We start from the raw sequence: 17,415 nt of genomic DNA, 5'->3' as shown, positions 1-17,415 counted from the left end.
TGTGTGTGTGTGTATAATGTGCGGTGAGTGAGGAGAGAAGGGAATAAGGGAGGGGGGAGCAGAGAGAGGAGGAAGGCGCGCGCGCGCCGGGGTTGAGGGTGGGGGGGAGTTTGCCTTGCCTTGCTTGCCTGCCTTTTTTCCCCCCCTCCCTCCTTCTCTCTCTCTCCCTGGCAGTGTCAATGGCTCCTCCTGCCACGGAGCGGCGACGGGCTTAAGCCGAAGCCGGGCCAGGGGGAGCTGTGGGCGACTCCCTCGAGAGAGAGAGAGACGGGGGGGCACGAAAGCGGCGATATTTGAGGCTGGGGGAAGGGGGAGGGAGGGGAAAGCGCGCGCTCGCGAGGGGAACGAGGAGGAGGAAGGAGGAGAAGGGGGGGTCACCAGCGGCACGAGCATCTCCCCCCCCCCTCTCGCAACCTCGTTAACCGCCGCCGGCGGAGGAGCGACCTGAGCGGCGACTGAGGAGAAGCAAGGAGGAGGCTCCTTCTTTCCCACCGAGAGAGAGCGCGCTCTCAGTCGGGCCGGTTCCCCTCAGCCGGCGGGGGGGCTCCCTCGCCCCTTCCTTTCCTCTCCCCCCTCCTCCCCCCCTACCCACCCCGAGTACCGGAGCCCGGAGGAGCGACCCCCTCTCCTCCCCCCGCCCGAGCCGGCAAATGAACTCGGTCCGAGCCGCCAACAGGAGACCCAGGCGAGTGTCCAGGCCGCGCCCGGTGCAGCAGCCGCCGCCGCCGCCTCCGCCGCCGCCGCCTCCTCCCGCTCAGCCGCCTCAGCAGCAGCAGCAGCAGCCACTGCAACTGCCGCCGCCGCCACCGCCGCCACCGCCGGAGAGGAACAACAACGCCGCCGCTGCTGCCGCCGCCGCAGCCGCCGCCGTCGCCGCTGGGGAAAGGGGTAAGAGGCCGGGGGTGGGTACGGTGGGGGGGGGCAGCGGGTGTGTGGGGGGAGGGGAACCGGGTGGGGGGGGTCCCCCCTCATATAACTGCGAGGCAACGCTGTTCCCCCCACCCTTCCCTCTCCTTTCAAGGCGTACAGGCCGCGCTTTGTTTGGCTCGGGCCCTATTGGGGGTTTGTGGGTGGGCTGGGTGCCTTTTTAAAAAATAAGCTCGTTGTGGGTTCCTCTCAGGTAGGGAAGTGGGGGGGGTCCGAGAGCATAGCGCCCCCTTTCGGTTCCCCTCTGAGGGAGGGGGGAGAGAAGAGAGGCCCAGGATCTCTCTCTCTCTCTCTCTTTTTTGGCCACAGGGTGGGGAGACCACTTCCCTTCCACCCCCCCCCCCGCACCCCCGTGTCCGGGACACGGCGTGTATCCCAGTAACTTGTGTTGACACCTTTCCTTTTATTCTCTCGGTCCCCTCCCAACTCTTCCTCGCAGCCCCCACCCCCTGCTTGCTTGCTTGCCTCCCTCCCTCTTTCCCCCTCTTTTCTCTCCCTCTTTTTGTAATGGTGTCTCATGGAGACAAGAACTGCTCTTTCTCCCCCCCCCCTCCTCTTCCTCTCCCTCCCTCCCTCCCTCGCCCTGCCCCAGTGTTTTTGCTGCGCAGTTTGCATTCAGTGTGGCTTTGGTTACCCGGGGCCCGGAGGAAAAAAGAGAGAGCGAGAGCGAGATCGGGAGGGTTTGTGTGTGTGTGTGTGCGCGGAGGGGGTGTTGTTCGGTGGGGTAGCACAGCAGCGAGGAGAGGAATCGCAGACCGTTTTCTGTCCGGGTAGATCATCGGCCATTTATTTATCTGCCTCCTGTCTCCTCCGCCCGCCCCCCTCCGCCTGTTCTCTCCCCTCCACCACCGCCACCCCGTTCACCCACCGCCCTAAATAAAAACCCACAAATATTTGCTCCTGGTGTCAGGCTGCTGCGGCTGGCAGCCGAGGAGCCTTCTCCTTTTCTCGCGCGTGCGAAGGTTTCGCTTCCCTGCCTGTGCGTGCTGGGTCCTGGGCCTAGTGTAAAAATGTTGTCAGATTGGAGGTAGTCAGGGAAGCACCATTGTCTGAAAGAACTGGGAATGTAGTCGTGGTAGGGAATCCTCCTCCTCTTCTTCTTCTTCCTCCTCCCCTCCTCCCCTGTTTTCTTTCCTTCCTTTTCCCGTAATGGAGGCTTTAAACGCTCATCGTGCAAATAAATAAAAACAGGGTCTTGGGGGTTTCTGTTACTGGGCGGCCCGCGGCGGGGAGGGTGATCGCTCGCTCAGCTGCATAACTGTTGCCATATTAATTGGCTGGGGTTCTCTCCCTGTGTTGGTGTGCTGTCGTCGCAGGGTTATTTTCTAAAGGAGAAGAACAGGGGTGGGATCGAAGGAGACATTTTGCATTTATTATCTGGTGGGTTGGATTTTTTTTTTTATTTTTTATGCGCCGGTGTCGCACCTATCGCATGATAAAAGGAGAATGACTTGTGGTACGGTGGTTAAGACGTTTAACAAAAACACCCATAGCCGTTGTTGTCTTTTGTTTGAGAGTGTGGGGATAATACGTTAGAGGGGGAAATGTTGTAGTCTTAAGAACTGCATTGAAACTCAAAGAGTTTTTGGTGTTTTTTTTAAAAAAAAGATAAAACGGGCTTCCATTAACTCATTAAACAAAGGGACAGTAACCTGCTGAAACGCTTTTAATTCTTTCTTTCCTCCATGGCTTTCCTCCCCCCCACCCAATTGGTCAACACAAGAATGTTGCCCAAACCACATAGCTGTGTATTTTCAGAGGATGTGATGTCCTATGCCCAATTATGGCTTTTGTGTAAACCATTAAAAATCTTTCTCACATCACTTACATAATTACTGATCATGCTTTTTTTTTTTTTTAAGGAGTTCACTTCCTCCTTTTGTATGTACTGTATTGTACATTTTTGCCCTCTTGTGTTACATGTGCATGGAGGTTTTTTAATTATGAGCTTATGTGTTGACAATTTCTACATAGTTGAGCAAGGTTTTGTGACAGGTGAGGAAAATGTAAAGGGAAGATTGCTGTTGAATACTTCTATTAATTACTGAACTGGAAGTTTTCATTTTAAAATATTTCTAGGCTGCTTTGGGGGCAATGTCCATCAGAAGTGGCTTATAAATGTAAAACATGAAAACAAAACAACATAAATGTTCTCAGTGTTAATCACCAGACCAGGCTTAATTATTCTGCTAGTACTAATTTCTTACCTCTGGATATCATTCATTTTAATACAAAATTTTAGGATTGAGATGTTTGTGCATAATATAAATATTCACTTGACAACTAAGAAGACATATAGTTAATCTCAGCAGGAGATGTTCTGCAGCCAAATAAATGATAAGCCCTTTCGTGTTTACATATTAAATATAATAATTATTAGGGTGGCTGACAGATTTTTGAGCCTGAAAATTTCCTCCAGTTCTTTACTCATGTGAAACACCAAGGAAAGTATATTTATGAAGGTGTGCTTGAGTTTTTTTACTCAGACTTTTAAAGGTCAGTGGTAATATCTTTCCTCAATGTGATCTTAATAAATTGACCATTTAAAAAATATATATTCATCTGTTCTTCCTTAATTTTGGATCTCTTCTGGGTGTTCTAAGATTCAAGTATCTTTTAAATTGGGATAATAAGCCTGATTATTCAGAAGTAAATGGCACTAAGAGAAGAGTATTAATTCTAAGTGTTTAAGATTGAAGACCCAAAGTCATTGGCCTTCCATGGTCACACAGGCAGGTCAATCAAACAAACAAGACTTTAAGGTACCAAGGGTATAACTGCTCTTTGCAATATGTATCTATTTTGTATTTAGAATAAACCTTATAAAACAATTGAGAAAATACAGTAAGTCCCTTCATATGTAAGATACTAGGAATTACTTTAGAAAGATAAACAGAAGTACAGTAGAGACCTATTAGATGAGGCAATGAGTATAATAGCACTCTAGGTTTAAAAATGTGAATTCTAGGGATAAGTCATATGATAACAAATTTAGACTTGTTTAAGATCTGTATACTTTTTGCCTGCTTGATTTGAATGTTCAAATTGTAATGTGTATTTCTTCAACAAGAGCACTGCTTCCAAGCATCTCTGTCATGAGGTGTGCTTATACATGCACTGTTCATTGTAGAAATGCCAGTGGTTTGTGCACATGGTGAACAAATTTGTGCAAGCATGCAATCAGAGCAGACAAGAAAAGTCTACAAGTATTGGGGAAAATGCAGTTGTGTGAATCAATCCTCAGTACTGTACAAAACAGGAAGTGAATCGTGCAGTACTGAATTTATATCTATCTGTGCTATTCACTTCAGCTGAGTTATTTTCAAATTAGTTTTATGATATTTCTAAAAAGGTTCTGGCTTTCCAGTTGAAGTGCTACAATGTTTTACTACAAGATCAACTTCTTTTTTGAGGGAGGGCAAAATTTAGGAGCCAATTTGGAAGAGAAACTCACTGCTTAGTGAAATAACCCAGGTGTTAGTCACCAGACCCAGTTATTTAGCCATCAGTATTGTCTGTATATTTGTATCCTGACTATGGTGCTTTCTAGTGCTATCCTAGAAATATGGCTCTTAGACTGAATGCTAGATTTTTATCTCTTGGAAATATGTTCAAGTTAATATACAGTGGTACCTTGGGTTACATACTCTGCTAACCTAGAAATAGTACCTCAGGTTAAGAACTTTGCTTCAGGATGAGAACAGAAATTGTGCAGAGGCGGTGCAGTGGCAGCAGGAGGCCCCATTAGCTAAAGTGGTTCTTCAGGTTAAGAACAGTTTCAGGTTAAGTACAGACCTCCGGAACGAATTAAGTGCTTAACCTGAGGTACCACTGTACATAGTTTTGTCTCCTGTAGTATATTGTATAATTCCATTTTAGGGATTTATAGTAAAAGCATTATCATGACAATAATTAAAATTGGCAAATGATACCTGCTGAACCCCAGTCTATGTATTCTACCTAATTCAGACCTAGTTGTGACTTAAGCAGTTTTTATATATAACTTGTTACAAAAGAATGTAATAACATTGCAAGCAATGCATTGGGGATAGATGGATACACATTCTGTTGTGGACTTTTGTGTTCATAGTTCCTGATCCAGCAAGCAACATACATTCAGGATCTTGCTTCCACACATGGATCCGTTCAGCTGAATTAGGGTGATATTGGGAATAGAATATGGATTGATTTTTAAATTAGGCCTTTTAACATTGATTTAAAAACAGTTGTGTGATCTGACTTCTCTGGTTAATTTCTTAAAATTGATTCTTATGTAATTATACCATCAAGGATGTTATTTACAATGAGTATAGACTTCAAGAATTGCTTTTGGATGACTAAGCAAATGATCTAGTAAAAAACACAAACTCTTTGTATGAATTGTATGTCTCAATATAACAGTAACTTGCTAATTGTCTTTAGTTTTGTAAGGATATGTGGGATAGTCTGGCCTGATGCACCTTGTTCACTGTTGCTTCTACTATATAGTTGAGTTCATGTGGACTAATTTGTAAATACTGCAGATATGTGGTGGACTTTACTGAAGGTCAGAAATATTCATCCTTACCTTTCATATGTGTCACATTTACCACACATCGGACATGAATCCAGAGTTAATTAATGAGAAGGCATGTGCTGAATACTGGCATCAACAATGTATTTGAAATTGAAGTCTACTTAAGACTGTGTGCCAGATTGCTAGATACACCTTCTCCACTATGCATGGTTAATGCTGCTTGTTTATGGCAGGGTAGTTTACTAATCATATTAGTTAGTGCTGTCACCTTTATAATAGAATCATAGAACTGTAGAGTTGGAAGGGACGGTGAGGGTCATCTTGTCCAACCCACTGCAATGCAGGAATCTTTTGCCCAATGTGGGACTTGAACCCACAACCTTGAGATTGAGTTTCATGCTGTACCAACCGAGCTATCCCAACAGCAATAATCTGTTTAGGTGAAGACATGCTTCCACATACTGTAGAAAAGGTGACCATCTTGTGCTATACATGTGGACTTGATCCAGTGGCTAGAACCAGATGTGTGTTCAGTGCCGCTATTATGATCCAGCTACATGAGACCACACACAGCACTCGTTTGTATGTAAGTGTGCAAGAATCCAGATTCCCAGTAGCCACTGGCATGTAAAGCTTGTGTCTTCTGTTCCAGTCACTGCAGGGGAGGTAAAGGCAAATTCTGTTTGGTTTCCAAACTTTACCAGAAAACCTCACAATCTCCTGCAAACAGTGTTTCCAAGAACTAAGCACAGAAATCTGCTTCTATATCTGTATTGCCCATGCTAAATTGGATAATCTCTCTTCATCCCACCAGATTTATTGACTACATGTTTCATTTTTAAAAAGGTGAAAAACACAATACTGGCACTTTTAAAATTATTATAGGCAGCAGGCCTTGTGCAGAACTAATCAACATGTGACTTAAAACTAAGGTGTATTTCATTCAACTGCCTAATGAATATACAGTAGTGTGTGTGTATAGGCTACTAACATGCATATATGTGTTACTTGTAAGTTGTATGAATTATTCTTAAGGAATTACCGTATTTTTCGCCCTATAGGACGCACCAGCCCATAGGACGCACCTAGTTTTTTGGGGGGGAAATCAAGGGGGGAAAAATTATTCCCCCCCCCAGGTTTGCGCAGCCATCCCCAAGCTAGAAGAGGGAGATGGAGCGCTCCGTCTCCCTCTTCTGCCTTCAGGGACAGCCTCTCTAGCCTCCGTGGGGCAGCGGCTTGCCCCGCTGTCCCCTGAGTTTGTGGGGCTGGCGGGGGGGAGAAGCAAGCTTGCTCCCCCCCCCCCCGCCAGCCTCCAGATCAAGTCGGAGAATAGCAGGGTGGCGGCGCTCCGCCTCCCCGCTATCCCCCGAGCTTGTGGGGCTGGCGGGGGGGGGGAGCAAGCTTGCTTCTCCCCCCCCCGCCAGCCTCCAAACCAGGTCGAGGAATAGCGGGGTGGCAGCACTGCGCCTCCCCGCTGTCCCCGGAGCTTTTGGCTGCAGGCTGCTGCCCGCAAGCCTTGCGAGCCTGCGGGACCTCCCGCCGGGCTTGCAAGACTTGAGGATAGCTTCCTGAAGCCTGGAAAGCGAGAGGGGTCGGTGCGCGCCGACCCCTCTCGCTCTCCAGGCTTCAGCGAAAGCCTGCATTTGCCCCATAGGACGCACACACATTTCCCCTTCATTTTTGGAGGGGAAAAAGTGTGTCCTATAGGGTGAAAAATACGGTATTTCTTGGGAAAGCAAGGTGTTAGGTATGTCATTCTATTTCTCATAATATAATACTGATTTTCATTTTTTTGGGAAACATTTTTAAATTAAGAAAGCTGCATTAATGATAGTTTGTATTCAAAGTATTGTAAATTCCTACACCCTTCCTACTGCAATTGCTCAATCCTGCCAAAGAGTTGAGCCTACGGAGACACTCCAGAATGTTGTATGAGAGAACTGGCAGATATAGGAGGTCCACATTTTTTCATATGGAAATGTCTTCCACACATTCAAGAAACTCCATGGACTTAGTTCTAATTAAAGCATTTGTCATGGGTCTAGATCCCATATCTATCCTGATAATTTTATATACCTGATCCTGAGTTGGAAATTTATGAGGCCACTTTGCTGCTCACTGCTTGTTTTTATTTTGTGTGTGTGCCTATACAATGTGTGGCATGTGCTGGTTTGTAGATATTTTTGTCTCCTAGCACTGACCATTTTGTTTGATAGATTGACACTGTGCTGTGTGACATCATGGCGTCTCATAAACTGGGATGACCTCTGTAAAGTAGCTGTGGTCATATCTGCTTAGTTTTAGCTACAGAAAAGCTGGAAAGTACTGAAGTTTGCTGCCTGTGTCCTTGATGGTGAGACACTACTTGCTTATTTTCGAAACAAATATTGACATTTTCTGTTTGATTTTATGAGGTATGTCTTTAATATATAACCTGGTGATACTACTTGTACTCACATATCATTCTCAAATATATGTAGACAAACTGCATTTTTTTTCCACCACACATTTAATTTTAAATATAGTTATGTTTTAAAGAGGACTTCCAACATGCCAGGTGGAACAATGAATAAATACAGTGGCATAGAGCAAAAATGTGAACTGAGAGGATAAACTTTAATTCAGAACAGTTACAGGTTGGGGATGCGGTCCTGTTTCTGCTGAAATGTCCTTATCATCAGCCGAAACAGGATTTTGTATATTACTTTTGGAAGGTAAAGCTGTCAATATAAGGGTGTTGGATTCCATTAGGTAGATATTTTTAAATGTGTCTATAATATTTTATAGTCTTTAGCCAGCCTGTTTCCAATATTTGCTGAACTAGCAAATAGTGGTTGGACAAAGCTAACTTAGTTTAGGGTGTGGAATATTATATTGCGCTTATACAATGTTAAAATCACAGTATATTGGAGTTGCAGGAAGATACTAAGATGACAGGTTTTGGGATTTATTGATGTGGTCAGTTTTTCCTAGTACATGGTAATGTGCACTTGTAGCACTTGAACTAGCTTCGGTTAGTCTTGGGATGCAGTCTTCTACTCCAGTAGATTCCAGACACTTTGCCTCTTGGGAGTTCTCACCTGTTGACTATTATCATATTCTTGGGTGTACATTTAGTTCAGTTAGGTTACTGGTTAGGTCTGTGTACAAACTGCTCTTGAGTGTGTGCTCAGAAACACACTCATGCATTTACACATTGTAGAGAAAGATAGCATCAGTATTAGGCAGTCTTTCAGGGAAGCTTTTATACCACTAGGGATCATCTTGTAGGTAGGATCTCTGAAAAGTTTCTAAGGAACTCCAAGGTTTCCTGGAACATAATTTGAAAACTACTGTTCTGTTTAGTTGAAATTCTGGCCAAATTTGTACTTTTGTTAAAAGGAGAAAGAAGATGATAAAGTTAGAGCCGCAGTGTCTAGTTGATTGACCAGCTTGATTGATTGAAAGGTTTCCAATTTGTTTTTAAAGGTGCCCTCATATAGGAAGCAGATCTTTTTGAAAAGTTTTATTTTTAAGAAACAAGTTTTTTGTCTATTTGTGTCTCAGTGAACAAGATGAGGTGTGGGTTTTAAAAGAAAACAGGGTTCTTGACTCTCACTCATGAATGAATCCAGTACTTCAAATTTGTGGCCAGTTAAGATTAGCTCTTGTGCAATGCTTTGAAAGTAATTATGCAGGTTTCATTTGTGTAGCAGTTCTTGATTTATTTTTACCAGCAGCTTATCAGATGTTTTGAGAATTCAGTCTTGTATAGAAAGTACAATACATTTTTATATATGCTGTAAGCTGCCCAGAGTGGCTGGGAAAACCCAGCCAGATCTGCAGAGTATAATTATAATTATTATTATTAGTCTAGGATTAGAGATTTCCATATGGAAAACAACTGCATGTAGGCTTAATAGGAAATTACCATTTTTAGAATTGCCTTCGGAAGTAGGCTTGATGTTTCACCATCATATACATTTTGCTAGTTCTGTATATGTTAGACTTTGGCTGCAATACTAAATGTGCTTTGAACACAGTGAAATTTCTATATTATGCAACATTTTTGGCTGTGTTTTATTGAGCCCTGATTGTACCACCTGTGTAAGGTTCTACCTACAAAGATCTTGCAGAGGCTGAAATAGAACATAGTTTTGGAAGGACATTGGTAGAGGCTATGTTAGCAGTTATGGTCAAGATTGGGATGTCAACTTGAATTCACAATAATTTCTCATACTGCATTTCTCTGTCTGTACACACACACACACACACACACACAATGAGAATGAGAAAATTTGTGTGAGAGACAGACAGTTGCCCCCCTCAATACATCCCTTTGTATGCTTATGAAGAAAGTACCCCCATCCCCTGATGCAACTCTCTGCCTGAGTCTGCATCCTATGAACTGTTTCCATGGCAAGATGTCAGAGCAGGTCTACAAACATGGCAACCAAGCAGCAACAGAACTCACTGGGAACCTCAGAGGGAACAAATGAACAAATAGAATACTAGCCCAGCATCAATATAAAGGTACTGTACTCAGGATGACAGACAGGTCGAGTAGGATTGTGCTGGAAAAGTAGATAATTTGCTGTAATAAGGAAGAATTGATGTGTTCTTTTTTCAGGCATCGGAGGTACCATATTTAAAAATGGATGCATTCTTTCTCCACAGGAGAATATGGGGGGGGGGGAATCAACAGGTTATTATATTGATATACAGTAAGAATAAACATAAACTGGTCACATACAGCACTTCATTAATAGTATTATAAAAACATAGTATAAAATGAAATGGTAGATGCATTTTGTGTTATTAAAGTGTATTTTAATCATGCTGATATAACTGGAATGATTTTAGCTCATTAAAGTACAATAGTGATATCCTATTGTAATGTTCTGCCTTCGTAACATACTTCCACTAGTGCAAATGCCCTGCTTGCAACAAACAATCTGCTTCAAATGGTTGGAGGAATCTAGAGCAGATTGGTGATACGGGGTTGTTGTTTTTTGGGGGTTGGGATGGAAAGTCCTTCCCATCCTCTGATGTGATGTTCATTGTCTTCCAATGATCCATCCCTACAGTAATTAACAATGAAGATCTTGGATCTTTATGATATTCAGAACTAGGTTATCATAAAGGAGCAGATTTTGGTGCTGCAAAGGTCAGCAGATCCAACCTTGGGGCATAATTTAATAGGAAATTATCTTAAGCCCCATTCAAATTGTAATTGCTCAAGGTAATTTCTTGGTGGCTTACGTCTCACGTTACTGAGCAGGATGTGGCTGGTGTCATTTGGATTCCCTACTTTAAATACTAAAATATCTTGGGACCAGTCATTGATGTAGAGTGATTTACTTCCAGTTGAGAAGGTAGGCAGACCTACATTGCTGGTGGAGGACTGATTATTTTTTTTGCACAGTTACAACAAGCGTTAGGTGTGTCTTCCACACTAGGCATGGAAACGTTAGTTTGAATTGGAAGTTATATGCATAGATTACTTTATACATAAGCCCTACTTAATAATGAATGAAGCAGTCTGATTTCTGATCTGTGTCACATTTATAAATGTTCACCCATAAGTCTGTTACATCTTGTGTGTGCAGGAAAAAAATCTACTTCAATAGGCATTTCTACACTTATTTTCTCTGAAGATATGCCTTGCATTGAAAACTAAGTCAGAACATTTGGGAAGTGTGAAAGCCAATGTACAACAAAGTTCTGGACTACATAGTATTCTTCAGAGGTACAGATTAGCTCAATTCATGCTGGAATCAAATTCAAAGATCAAATTCCTTAAGAATCTCTAGCCTATTTGACCTTTCTGTCCATTGTGGAGAAAACTTGGAGGACCATATGAGTATTGTGGCACCCTTGGTTTAAGAACAGCTTAGTTTATGAACAACTTGGATTAAGAACGCTGCAAACCCGAAGTAGGTGTTTTGGTTTGTGAACTTTGCCTTGGAATAAGAATGTGTTTCGCTTCCTGTTGAGTGTGTTCCATTTGTAAATTGAGTCCGCCGCTGCTATGGGAAAGCACGCCTTGGTTTCAGAATGCTTTGGTTTAAGAACGGACTTCCGGAATGGATTAAGTTCGTAAACCAAAGTACCACTGTAATGCCTACTCACTTAGGGAGTTACATGCATAGACTCCAGTTTAAGAAGTTTCTAAGTGCAGTGGGGGAGTGTGCGTGAGCCATGGGTGCAATATCACATGTACAGACTTGAATGCTGGAATCATAATGTGAAGCAGCGCATAAATTAAAGAAGCCGGTAACCTTCAGTGCTGTGTATTGTGTCAGAGCAGTGCTGTATGTTTCTTTTCATAGATTTGGTTGATTTGACATTATCTATTTAAGCTGTTCTAGATGTTACTTAAAGCTGCTAAAAATATAGAGATAGAAGAAAGTAGTAATTGAGGCTTATAGCTATATAAATGTAATAATGCAGTTGATATATTTTCAAATTTAAAAATGCATGCTTTTGGTATTGAAAATACTTACTCTTCTGCTGCCTGTGACGATTTGTTATAACTCATGATTATAGTGAGTGGAATCATGACTTAGTTGGTCTGAGTAAAGCAGCCAAATTGTACTTAACAAATCAATACTGGGTTACAGGAATGTAACCATGAAACTACTGGTGCTATGCCAAGAGTGGCTTGGGAGGAGTTAGTAAATGTATGGCTTGAGATTTCTTGTATTACTGTTAATTGTTCTTAGCTATGTTGATTCAACATGTATTGCTTCCAAGGCAGCATAACATGAGGAACCATGAACATGCTGTTATCCAAGCCAGAATGTGGCCTTGGAAACTTTAGTTACTGCAACAGTGACAAGCAATGTAATCTAACAATGACAATTCTTGAGATCAATATCCCCTTCACTTAGTCTCCTTTTGCCACTGATTTATTGTAACCAATAGAATTGTAGCATACAGATGAATATTAAGAGAGTGGTGATGACTGGTTGAATTATATCTGTCATAATTAGTAGCTCAGATGGGGCAAGACTGACTGTAGCCAATATAATCATAGCAATTAGATACTCTAGTCATTAATAGTAGTTGAGTTGCTTGTTCCTTTTGAGTATAGACTGTTGCACAAGTTTCAGCTAATTTCAGCTGTTTAGAAACCTTTACATGTTTAAGTTTACCAGACTGCATCAATATGGAAACTTGTTTAAAGTGCTTTGATTTTTATCAAGAAATTTAAAACTTAACAGGCTTGTCTTCTAACTGAGCATTTTCAACTCAAAGAATAGGGTTGGCAAAGTATTCTCCCACTCTGTTTACAAGTGGGAAGTGCTTATACCAGAGGAGCATGAGTTTCTAGGTTTCCTTTTCTACCTGTAACCTCTCACGTTGCCCTAAATGATGTTCTTGTATGGAGAGGTTACCCTTCAAGAGCTACTTTCCAGGAGCACAGACTTTTTTGTCAACAGAGACTGGAAAAACTCAATGCATATTTTGAATCTGTCATGCAGTCATATTAATTTAAGAAGAGCCCTGCTGGATGTATGCCCATCTAATCCAGCATTCTGTTCTCACAGTAGACAACCAGGTGCCTGTGGGAAGCACATAAAGAGCCTTTCAACTCCAAAGTTTGGAGAAAGGATGGGGATTATTTTGCAGTGGCACAGTGAAGGTCCTCAAAGAGCCTTGTCTGTGCAGGGCAAAACTGGTAACCTCTTTCCACCTGCTGGCCTTTCCTATGTAAGACCTGGAAAGGTGGGCAGGGAAACATGTTATATGAGCCATCCAAAGGTGCTTTCCATCCCTTTGACCTTCCCAACCTGACCTTCCCTCAGGAAAGATGGGGAAAGAGCACTGGATTCTGCTTCCTAAAAGTGCTCCATTTCCCATTGGGCAGCAGCATCTAGGAGTGCATGTTCTCATAGTCTTTCATTCTGTTGTAGACTTATGCCTCTGAGCAATGTTTTATAGAACAGCTTTGAACAGTTTTGTTGCCCAAATTTTGTATTGGATATAAATGTGTTAAACGTGAACAGATTTATGCTAAGGTAGAATTATATTTTAGAGTTGGAAAAGTTTCATTATTTTCAGTATTGACATGTAAATTACTGAATAAGTTGGACATCATGGTTTTTAAAAGTCCATTTGAAATTCTGGTTTTCCTGTTTCCATCAGGAATAGGACTAGGCTTCCTCAGTCTTGGGCACTGATGATATTGGGTTGCAGTGTCCCAGTCAGTCCTAGCCAATGGTTCTTGTAATGCAACAGCATCTGGGATCCTCTGTTGGGGAAGGCTGCAACAGATCGTCAGAAAGCCCCCTCAGACTCTGATTTTTATGAAAGCACATTTTTAATGGCAATGTATCGCAGCACTGGACTGTCTTTATTATGGGGGGAGGGGGTCTAATTGGATTGTTTTTGTGTATTGATTATATTCTGAACTTGGAAGTCTGTTCTTCATATGCTTTTTAGAAACTTGTAGTTTTTCTGTGGCAGGCAAAAAATGATTGCATCGCAAATGACTTTAGTGATGGTAGGGTTCCGTCTCAGAAGGACTGATTATGGGAGATGTTGCTGGAAACTGTATTTTCACTGCCTGCTGAGGCAAATGTGTGTTTCCCTAAAGCTCAGATTGTAAAAGAAATAATGATTTTTGCATAGTTCTTTTCCTGGAGAACTGATTCATCTAGATCTCTAATAATGGGTATTTGGTTCCATTACGTCCATGGAAATGTACTCTCTAGTTCATGGAAAAACACAAACTTCTATGCAGTTAAATTTCAGCATTTGTGAATGGGCGTTGATGGATGACTTACGAAGGTATGAGCAACAAAAAACAGAGAAGGTTGTCAATATACTTCCTTAAATAATTCTAGTGTGCTCCTTAATTATGAAGGAAGATTCTAGAGATTATGCTTAGTTAAAATGTTTTGCAGAATAATAATGCTTGACTTTTCAGAGTTAGGGCTGCTGTGTTCAGTGGGGTATACTGGGGAATCTGCATCCCTCCAGATGTTCTGAACTACTTCTCCCATAATCTTCTACCATTGGCAGTGCTGGCTGGGACTGATGGGGGTTGGAGTCCAACACATCTAGAGGGCACCATGTTGGCTATGCCTGGGGAATACACAACAGAAAGCGTGTTTCAGACTAAAGCCTCAGTGTATTTAACCAAAGAGAGAGATGCCTTCTGCATAGCATATATTTTTGGTCTCAAATGTTTATGTAGTTAATATATTTGTATCTCTGAACATGCAGTTGGAATTGTGGCAGTGCCTGGCTGCAGGGATTGATAGGTTGTACAGGATTAACAAAATTAACATGGTATGCACAGCAGGTTAAAAACAATGCTTAAAATAATATTATTTAAATCAGAACCCATGAAACCAGCTCAGTTGAGTGTGTTGTGGCCTCTACAGTTCCCTGGGCTGCTTCAAATTTACAAAGAAAATTAAACAATCTCTTTTTACTTCAAATCTCTTATAAACCTGTTAGGAACCTTTATTTGATTTATTTTGAAAGTGTCCCTTTTCTGGAAAAAAAAAAAAAAAAGCTTATGTGCACCATCTTACATTTAGGAACTCTGGAAGTACTTGCAGTGATGTTTTGTAACCATGGGCATTACTTGTTGGGCTCAACATTTTTAGACTTGAAGTTGTGGTTTGCTAACTTGAACAAATGCTGCAAAATGGATGAGTGAGTCCATGGCTGATGACAGTAGTATATTATCCATTTTGGTGTTTGGGCATTCATCAGAAACATGAGAAGGAATGGTACTACTCAGAGTTAGCAGGGCGCCAGGCACATTTTTCGCCAAAAGATTCTCCATTCGCGAGCGCCTCAAAAAGTCTGGGTGCCATTTTTTGTGCCTGGTTGACACTCAAGGATTCCTGGAATGTATGTTCTTTGATGCCTCAAAGTATATGTTAAGGATAGACAATATGTTAAAGAGTTTAACAATAAAGTGTTTTGAAAACTGAAGTATAGTACCAACATTTTTATTGTAAACACCTATCAATTTCTGCTAAAAATGTGATATTAACAATGTGTCACATGAGTGAATTGCGTATTAATTAATGCTTATCAAAATAATAAATAAAAAGTATTGCCGACCCCTCACCTCCCGTGGTGACTAGACATTCTGTTTTGGCGCCCACAACCCAGGTCCCAGAAGCCATTTGGCTCCTGGCTTTTCTATCCCAGTTTCTAACACTACTTAGTACTACTTAGGATTTGCTGTTTGGTGTCACTTTTCTGTGTTTTTTGTGTTGCTGAGAAATGGCCACTTAACTGCATGTTTCAAATTTCCATATTAGACTCCAGTCTTGCTTATATGGGAGTAAGCTTCATAGAACTCAGTGTATGCACAGAAAGCATTGCATTACAAATCTGTGAAGCAGGGAAGTATATGGCAGTAGTGGGCCAGCCTTTCTAATCAATGCATTTAACTCCACCTTTACAGTTACATCTTAAGGTGGCATAGCAAAAGAGTGAGTAGCAGTGTGACCGGTCCTTACTCAGAGTGAAGAACTTCCTTTCAATCTTGAACTGCAATTTAGTATTTGCTGATTATTATTATTTTGGATTTTTGTTCTGTTTTGTGTGGAACTTCGTCTTTATAATTGGGCTGGGTGATGTATCAATACATTGTCCAAAACTGGTTTGATGTCAGCATCATGGTAACGGTTTCATAATATTCAACGTGGCACTATACAGTGGTACTTCAGGTTACATACGCTTCAGGTTACATACGCTTCAGGTTTCTGACTCCGCTAACCCTATACAGTGGTACCTCAGGTTACATACGCTTCAGGTTTCTGACTCCGCTAACCCAGAAATAGTACCTCGTGTTAAGAACTTTGCTTCAGGATGAGAACAGAAATCGTGCTCCGGCGGCACGGCAGCAGCAGGAGACCCCATTAGCTAAAGTGGTGCTTCTGGTTAAGAACAGTTTCAGGTTAAGAACGGACCTCCAGAACGAATTAAGTACTTAACCCGAGGTACCACTGTATCGCGAATCACAATGTGTGTGTGCACTATGTAAAAAAAATGCCTGGTGCCTAAGATGAAAGTAGGAGTTTCGAGGTTGAATTGGGATAATAACTGATGGAGACATCTGAAGGCAGCCCTGTTCAGGAAAGCTTTTAATGTTTGAAGTTTTATTCTGTTTTTAGTCCTCTGTTGGGAGCTGCCCAGAGTAGCTAGGGAAACCCAGCCAGATGGGCAGGTAAAAATAAACTAATAATAATGGTAATATATATTCACTGTCTAAATTAGAAACTCTAGATCAGAAGTTTTCAACCTTTTTGAGTCCATAGCTCCCTTGACCAACTACGTTCCTTCTGTAGCTCCCTTGTGGGGAAACACACTCCAAGCCTCAGAAGCCTGGTTATGTCACCCGTTGCCTGCAGAGCCAGCAGCCTCTCACCCCTTTTCAAATGCCCCTCCCTTGTGGAGTGTTCCTTCAGCGTCTTCTCCTCTCCTGTCTTCTTGGGAGCCATCAGGGCATCGCAACCACCACCTCAATCTCTGAGCCACCCCCCTGCCCCAAAGAGAGGTGCCTGCTCACACTCCCCCCCAGGGGCCTGGGAAGAGGATGCCCCCATTCTTATTGGTCCAGCAGAGACTGGTCAAAGGTGAACATGAACCCGCGGCACCCCTATCATTCAAGGCACGCTAGGGTGTCACGGCACACTGGTTGATAATCACTGCTCTAGATGATAATTCAACATACAGTTTCTAATGTATATGAAGTTCCATGTATTCATATTTAGTTAAATGTTTATTGCATAAACATTTAATGCACAGCATTTAGCAAAAAATGAATATATCTGTTAGACTGTCCTGTGGGAAAGACCACATAATATTGCCTTTTGTAGCCTTCAGTGAAAAGATTGGTCAGAGCTGATTATTCTTGATTTTTATAAGAGCTAAACTTGAAGAAACCATAACTAGTACCTAAGGGATTTTTATTTTATTTTGGGGCAAAGGGCTCGTTTGGTAGTTTAGTTGGTGTT

General features: G+C 42.2%; 1 protein-coding gene across 2 annotated transcripts in view; it reads left to right on the top strand.

Moving 5' to 3' along the window:
- The first annotated feature begins 47 nt into the window (after window positions 1-47).
- The window catches only part of FBXO11 (F-box protein 11), a 68,309-nt gene continuing 50,941 nt past the window's right edge, over window positions 48-17,415 (top strand). Inside the window, exon 1 of one of the 2 annotated variants that reach the window (XM_081854613.1) lies at window positions 48-888. In XM_081854613.1, coding sequence (XP_081710739.1) covers window positions 651-888 — 238 coding nt within the window. In that variant the 5' untranslated portion in view covers window positions 48-650. The remainder of the gene's footprint in view (window positions 889-17,415) is intronic. The other variant, XM_081854612.1, reaches the window with a different exon arrangement.

The sequence above is a fragment of the Podarcis erhardii genome (genome assembly GCF_964252035.2).
Source record: "Podarcis erhardii genome assembly, chromosome: 3".
In the NCBI taxonomy this organism is placed as follows: Eukaryota; Metazoa; Chordata; class Lepidosauria; order Squamata; family Lacertidae; genus Podarcis; species Podarcis erhardii.
This window is presented reverse-complemented; position numbering and strand designations above follow the sequence as displayed.